Here is an 8,236-nt window from a genome sequence, read left to right on the forward strand (position 1 = left end):
ACGCAGCATGTCTTTTTCACTTGTCAGCTATGCCATGCCGATGTTCCCTAATAAGGGCAAACAGCTGTGTTTGGCTTCTGACTTGACTTAATACCATATCTAAAAAGTGGAATAAGTTTTGTTGCACAGTTTTGCCCCCTAGCTATGGAGTGCTGAGTGCTAATGTTGTTTTCTGCAATATAAATATATTTCTCCCTCCTTTGTAGCTTGCATACCATTCCATGAGGATACTCTGGGAGAGGTGATAGAGGGCTCTCGGAGTGACACCCGTTCCTTAGGCAAGGGGTCGACAGGGGGAGGAGGACCTGTGGTACCCGAGAAGCAGGATTTCATCAAGCCAGAGAGCTTCTTTGACTCGCAGAAGGAGCAGGAAGAAGACTGAAACTAATACTCCAGTTCTCGGACATTTTCTGAAGGCACGCTGGAACAGGTGCACCAACTCTAACTTCAGTTGCCAGTAAATGAGGAAAAAAAGAGGCTGGAAATGTTTTACTGGGCTTTAAATTAAGTATGGGAAAAACGGAAGAGTAAAATTAAGAAACCCAGGGAATTAAATTGCAACTGTTCATAGACGGTGCTGAAACAGATTTTCTGTGCAGTGCTTAGAAAAAAATGTTAATGCAATCAGGCCTAATCACTTCACAGTCATTCTTTTAAACAGGACGTTTTAGAGGGCTGCTAAGCAAGTCTGTCTTTTGTTTTTGTGACTCAGGATTCAAAATGTTTGAGCCTTGAAGTCTCCCTAATAATCCTTCTTTGAACATTACACATCTGTCAGCAGGGATATTTGAATCATTTTTAAGAGCTGTATATTAAATAAACAGGAATCCAACACAATGGCAAACGTAACTGATAGCATCAGAAACCTTCAATGCTTCATGCCCTTTTAACTAATAGTCGCAGCCTCAAAAAATGAGCCATCCCAAAGAAGATATTTATCTGGGGGGGGGGGGTTCAGTATTAGCATTGATTTGAAAATGAATACATTGTAAAACTACTCGTTAGCACAATAAAAGCACTTTGTGTTTTTGGACCCTTAGGGGTATTCCTTTTGCTCAGTATACCTATTTAAATTTCAAACACTAAGGCAAATTAGAGTAAATACTTAAAATATATTTCCAGCATTAGAGATGGCATCGCTGTTTGGTGTCTTCAGATGTGTTACACACAAAGCTTTTGCTGTCTTTACCATTTAATTTTCATTTTGTCCCTTTGGGTGTAATTCTGTAGAGTGGTGACAATGTACCACTGTACTGCAGTAAGAAACTGTATTCTAAAGTCACTGGATTCTACACTGACATCGCAGTCAGCCCTAGCACCCACCTGGACCTTATATGGATGTCTCTTGTTTAAATAAAGAAGGGAGATTTTTATGTTACTGACCATTCAGAAAAATAACATTGCGCGTATCACAGAGATTTTTTGCTTCCACTTCTGTCACTTATCCCATGACCGCTATACCTGCAGAAGAAGAGGAGCAGGCAATTGTTCCAGAGACGCAGGGAGGAAAGTGTAGACAATCGCAGCAAGCAGGGAGATGCATGGAAAGGTTGAAAAACAGTGGCGAGACTGTTTTTGTTTAACATGCACGCATAAAATATTGGCAAAACCATATTAATAGGCAATTCAGAAACACGTTATTTATGCAGATATGTCTTGTCCAAACGTTTCTTTCAACATTGATACAATTGAATGGTAATCATGTTCTAGTCAGTTGGTAGTTTTTTGGTTTGCCTGACCTAAGGATGCTACTACTTGTTATGCATGACAATGCCAAGCGTTGTGACAAGAATTTTGGAACAAGATTTATTCAGTGATTTAGGGATTGTCGTGCTGTTTCCAGGACCAAAAGATTCTGGATCGTTTGTCCTTCTGTTGTTAACTTGATCACAATTTCCAATCTTGGTTCAACCAGAACAACTCCTGGATTACAATTCCAGAGGAGACACTGGACCACATGATACTGTATCCATATCTTTTTTGACAGTTATTGCAAAAATGAGGAAATGGGGATTCATCAATCTACTAAGGCAGTTACTAAACAAATATGTCCAAGTTATGACTTTATTTTAGAAGAACTTTCAATGGAGATAATTGCCATTGTAAATGTTTACCATCTTATTTCCTTTTCAAGAGATGAACATCTGGACGTCTTTTGATTTCACAGTTCCTTGCATTAATTCCCAAATCCACCCCACCAATCTGGTTAAAATGTAAGTTTCCCATTTTACGAGCTAAGAGGAAGCAGAGTTTCCTGCCAAGTTTAGTATGCAGGAATCTTGCCTTGTTAATTAACAGTCACGGTTGTGTGATGACTCTATTGGCTCAGCACCACCTGCATATTCAGAGGATGGATTTCCAATTGCCAGAATTGTGCAGGAAGTTGGAGAGTGTCACATGGGTGCAGTCAATTGCCCTGTTACAGTTAAGAAATCCAGCAGCCTGATAAAGCTCATATTTTATCCCGTGTAAGGATTACCTGTCAGGGGCAGAAGAGATGTATTGATCTGTTTTCCTTTTTAGAGCAGCAATCACCTGACAAAGGCACCTAGAAGTGCGTGACTGAGTGATGCCCACACCATAACCCACAGCGTAGGTGCTTCAAATGACCCAGAGACAATGAAAGATAATGTAGTCATAAACTCAGCATGAACTTGTGTGAGCCTTGCCTCCACCATTTTTTGAATAGTATTGGTTTGTTCGGTCAGAGGTCACGGAAAAGAGTGTTTTTTTATTTTAATTGAACAGTGTACTTGGAAAACAATAGAACAAAGTGCTCGAAACACTTTTCCTGTGATCAACTTTTCTGTTCTTGTGCAGCTGTGCAGAAAAAATAATTTATCTGTGAAAAAGACCTATTGAATGCCGTCCTTTTTAAAAACAGATTTTTTTCAGGAAGATGGTTTTACCTTTTGATCTATGATAAAATAACATGTCATAATAAAATATTATTGTACAATATAAGTAAAAGCAAAGCAAAATGTCAATGTCCTATTTCAGTGCTAATATTTGTTATCATAATTAACTTTTTATATATGTATCCTTGCTGACAAATGCTAAAAAATCCACTGCAAACAAATCATGTGTTACTCACTATAAGCAGCTATATCAACCATCTATGTACTAGTGACCAAAGTCTTTACAGTATGTTTATCTCAGCGATAACATATTGATTGTAGTTTGAAACAGTGTACGACTTTCCTTTTGCTTTTAATTGAACTTGGCAGTTTCTGTAAACAAAACCCTTATTGTGTGTCATTTAAAAAAGAACAATGAAGTTAGTGTCTGCCCTTGCTGGTCATTCGGTACTTATGAATTTTAAAATGGAGGTGCTAATATAACAATATGAACTTATTAAACTTCTAGACAAATTGAACCACCTTACACTTGTTCTACAGAGAAAACACAGTTGTGTGTGATGAAATGGAGGAAGGTGTGGTGCTCCACAGTCTTTTCAACTATAAAACAGAGTCCATTCAGTATTAAATGTAAGTCTTAAGTATTTCATCCCCATTATAATTCATCAGTAATAAATTATTAAGTATTAAACTGGAATCCTGGCTGTATTATTCTGTAGTAAAATCAAAAACAGATTGTGCTACACAGACTACCAAGTACTTAGTCAAGGGTGGTGAATACTTCTGCTGTTTAATACTTCATGTTAGAGCCAGAGCTGATATCAGGGTTCAAGGGCAGCTATTCTATGCAGTACAAAATTAGCAAAATCATATCTTGTTAGTTATCTTTTTAACTTTAGTAAAGAAAGCATGCATAATAACTATGGTGACTTAAGCTATTAAAAGAATGTCTCCTGCCTGGAATGCTTGCAGTTCATAGTAATCAGTGTTAAATATACAGTAGTACAGTGTTAGCTTGAGTAGAGAACCTGTTAATGTTTTCTAGGTATATGCTAGAATACAGTCACTTACAGACTTGATATCAATGTACAGTAAATTATCTTATAACCCTGATATAGGCTAAATAAAAAACAAACAATTATGATAGAATCCATCTTTTTACTTTGGTTGAGTTTAAAAGAGATTACAAAGACAAAAAAAATAGACAAAAAAAGATTTTTTTAAAAAGAATACAGAAAAGGAAAAGGTCTAGATTCAATTATCTTATTGTACTGGAACTTTTAATTGACTATTTTCTTACCAAATTAGCATATCTTCAGAGTTACTAGTTTAACAGTACTTCATAGTACCCAGAGTGTTGTGCCTGTAGGAATTGTAACAAAAAAACTCCCATTTGTATCTCTAGAATATTTATGGAATTGTATTACTTTTGTTTTTGAATGTTAATGTGTGTCCTTGATTAGCTGAAATGGATTGTTGCATAAAAAGCATTCCATCATCCCTGACACGTGGGTATACCTGTTGTATAGTAATAAATGTACAGTAGGTATGAAATATGAGTCTTTGTACAATATTTATCAAGGATATTTTCCATAATATTTAATTTGGAAACAGATCAATAAAAAATAGTAAAATAAAAAAATAAAAAATCGGTAAGCATGAACAACCCAATAGATGTTTATAGTTAGAACCTGTGGTCTTCATTTAAAAAAATCATGAATTAACCCCATTTTTAAAACAGTGTACATCTCGGAAATACCTTGATAAATATGTCCCCTTCCCTTTAAAGTGGCCACATGAAATCTTAGGTTATAAAAAAGCTTTTATGAACGATGATTTTAAAAATAAAAGTTTACGTATGTTCTGCAAGACTGCTATTATTGCAAGTTATTTGCTGGTCTGCAAATGTCCCCTGAATCATTGTATAAAAAAAGTTTCATCAATTTTTTGACTCCTCAGCTAAAACTGACTACAGTAGGCAGTGAATTTTAAATATATATTTTTTAAAGTTGAATTCTTTTAAAAAAATTCTGACTGGAAGGACACTATTTTGTAGAAACCTTGCAGTTAATATATTGTATAATGGATTAAATGTAGAAAATCTGTAATCTTTCCTTTAATTATTATACAAAAAAGGAAGCTGATGAAACCACTTACAAAATACCAGAGGGAACACATTCCATCCACACTGCTGAAAACTCAATAACATAATGCCTGACTGATGTTTTGGTAAATATCCTGGTATTGTACAGGTTTTTTTAATTGGATCTCATGCTTTTGAAATACTACAGTGAACTGGTTTCACAGATCCAAAATTTCTTGGCTCAAAGGGCATACATAATACTTATATGTACTGTACATTTACTGTTAGTATTTTGTCAGCTGAGAATAGAAAAGGGCCACCTGTTCCTGTTCCCTGCAGATTGAAGTTTTCTGTGGCCTTGTTCACTCACAGCGTGCTGATACTGTGCAAGTTGGATTTCAACAAAACACTTAGATGGGAGAAGTATAGGATCATAGGATAGCAAATTCCTTTTACTATCTTCATAAACATATCCACTCCAACTGTGGAAAACAAATAATTTTTAAAGAGTTTTGTTTTTCACATTTTTTAAATACTGTATGCTTGATATTTGCTCTTAATCTGTGGGTTTTAAAAGTTGTATTTTACTTATGAAGTCATGACTTCCCTATCTGGGGAAAAAAGTAAAAACAGTGCAAAGATGTATGATGTCAATAAACATTTTGATCCATAATCTGAGTTCTCTTTTTTCTTAAACTGAAGTACAAAGGAAAGAATACTGTATGTGCTGATGGTGTTAAAATGACAAGTAATTCAGTTTTCTAATTTTCTAATTATAGTTGGAATCAACTATAGAAGACGAGAGATTTGGTTGATATAGTAAAATAGTAAAACAGTAAAACTGGTATAAAAATGGTTTTGAGCACAGTCACATCTTCTTTTTAAAGTTCCTTATTTTTATACAATTGAGATACTATATTGTGTGATGTTTCAATCAGTAATTCAGTAAGTATTACAATAGTCATTCTTCTTTATTTTGTCTACTCCTTACTAATAAAATGAGGTTTGTGTTCTGTGCTGTACTTTGGCTGTAAACTGGTAGAAAAATATATTTTTTGCTTGACCAAATATCCCAATGGCGCACTATAGTATTACTTTCAGTGTAAAAATTATACGAATTGTTTGAAACGGCAACATGGCTGAAGAAGTTCATTCTGCATATGTGTGAAATACTGTATATCTGCAAAGGAATATCCTTAAAGATGGTCTCTTTCTGATGTGCGTATGTTTAACATATAGACCATTATATGGAACTTGAAGGAATAAACCACAGTTAAGGTCAGTAGCAAGGTGCACAGACTGGCAATGTGCAAGTAACAGTGGATGATCGCACCATTTTTTCCATATAAAACTGTTCAAATTACTGTTCATATGTTGGAGGTGACAATATGGGAAAAATCCTCTCCCCCAAGCATTAAACTTTGTAGGTGTGTATTCCAGCTGTTCAGCTGGGCCTCAGAATTGTCTTACTTGCATTGTCCAAAGCAGAAAATGACTCAGTGGAGACTTAAGCTTTAAGTGCTCAGCAGGGACTGAATTTACACTAACTTTCACCCTTGGGCAGTATTTGTACTAGTAAAGATCCAGGTCAAAGCGAAGGAATCTTTCCTGTGTTGTACATAACGTGAAGTGCACCAGCCTCCTTTTACTTCTTGTCTTGGAGGAGACTATAATACTGTACTGTACATCCCAGCATCACACAGGTAGTTCCCTTTTGAAGCACCACCTCCTACTACCAAGCTCATGTGAATTCACGCTTTCTGTATGTGTAGATGTACACCCTGTATGTGTGTATCACTTTTTCAGGAAAAAAAAAATAATAATAAAAGCTCATAAAACAAATGAAGCTAGGCAAATTCAAGGGAAAAAAAACGTTAATGTAACCAGCCTTATAAATTATAACCAGTCTTACAAATTATTGTGCTGATAACTAATTAATTACATATGGGGAGTTTAGTCAATAGATCCTCTGCAGTTAATCTTGTGGTCCGTGGGTGGGAGAACGGAACCCCCTCTGTAAGTGTTGAGAGCTGAGCAAATCACTCTTTGCGCCAGCAGTCAAGAGCTACAAATCGCATCTCTGGCTGTCTGTCTTTTTTTCCCCCGAACAGATTGATGGAGAAATGGAAGAAAAATCAATGGCTTCCTCTAGTCAGAAGGAGCGAGCTTTGTCATGTTTAAGAGTTTGATGTGCAGTCAGGGACTCGGTCACAAGGCCGGATTCTGCTACAAATCAGTCACTTTTCAGCCACTGTTTCACTAGTGATTCAGAGCAGGGAAATTAGGTTTTAGCCTGATTTACATCTGTGTTTTCTTTTCCCATTTATTCTGATCCATTCAGAGGCTGCCGCCTACTGCTTCAGGATGGAGGAATGGGCGCTGATAAGTGGCCCCCCTTTGATTTCAACCAAGTTGCAGAAACTTTTCTTTCTCGTCTTTCTTTTCATTTGCAGTTTCCTTGACTGGATTCGCCAGCTCGGCTTGGGCACACTGAGGAGCGTGTGCCAGTGTGCTGGGTGGCAGAAAGCATGTGGACCTTGCCCAGTAGGAATCTGGAGACTAGCCTGCAGAAGAGGGGACTCGGCTCAACAGTCTTTCACTCTCTTTCCTAGGGAAGGCAGGGATCTGTCCATGAGCTAACTGTATAACAGGCTACAATGCCACCCATCCCGACATCTTTATGGGCAGATGCTACATCCACTTACTATAAAGGAAAATGGGTGGGGGGAAAAATCAGTTCCCCAAACCCTGCTCTCTCACACCTGCCCACACACACACCTTCTGGGGAGATGGGACTCGAACTCCAGTGCTCCTCTTAAAGACCATCATTTTAGAACTTTGTCAGTCAGCCTCAGTTTTCTTGTTCAGTCTTCATTCGTTGTGAGATAAGCTTTTCTGACATTTTGGTGTTCAGTAAATTCAGTTTGATAAAAAGTAATACAAACGTTGTGATAGCAAACACATCCTTTATCCTTATAAAGCTGTCTTATAATCATATACTGGTGATGTACTTGTTTATTTTAATATAAACCTCCAAATAATTCAATCCTATATCCTCTGATGTGTAATATTTAGTGTGAATGATTTGTGGTGTGTATGACTCATTCATGCTATTTTATATAAGCTTTTAATGAAGATCTTTCTCACTGCCTGTAAGCATCAGTGTCTGCTCCATTGTTTTCCCTTGCATTAGAACAACAGCATCCCTTTTCATTTTTGTGGCATTTTTAATCAGTGCATTACGAGCCTCCCTGAATGAGGTACGTCCAAAGTTGGGTTTCCTGACAGCCAATAA

At 36.7% G+C, this 8,236-nt stretch overlaps 1 protein-coding gene across 1 annotated transcript in view; it reads left to right on the forward strand.

Annotated features, from left to right (window-relative positions):
* The window catches only part of LOC148828100 (G patch domain-containing protein 2-like), a 29,193-nt gene extending 23,579 nt beyond the window's left edge, over nt 1-5,614 (forward strand). Inside the window, exon 10 of the mRNA XM_088925531.1 lies at nt 207-5,614. Coding sequence (XP_088781657.1) covers nt 207-382 — 176 coding nt within the window. The 3' untranslated portion in view covers nt 383-5,614. The remainder of the gene's footprint in view (nt 1-206) is intronic.
* Nucleotides 5,615-8,236: the final 2,622 nt, after the last annotated feature.

The sequence above is a fragment of the Atractosteus spatula genome, chromosome 9 (genome assembly GCF_055471065.1).
Source record: "Atractosteus spatula isolate fAtrSpa1 chromosome 9, fAtrSpa1.hap1, whole genome shotgun sequence".
Taxonomy (NCBI): domain Eukaryota; kingdom Metazoa; phylum Chordata; class Actinopteri; order Semionotiformes; family Lepisosteidae; genus Atractosteus; species Atractosteus spatula.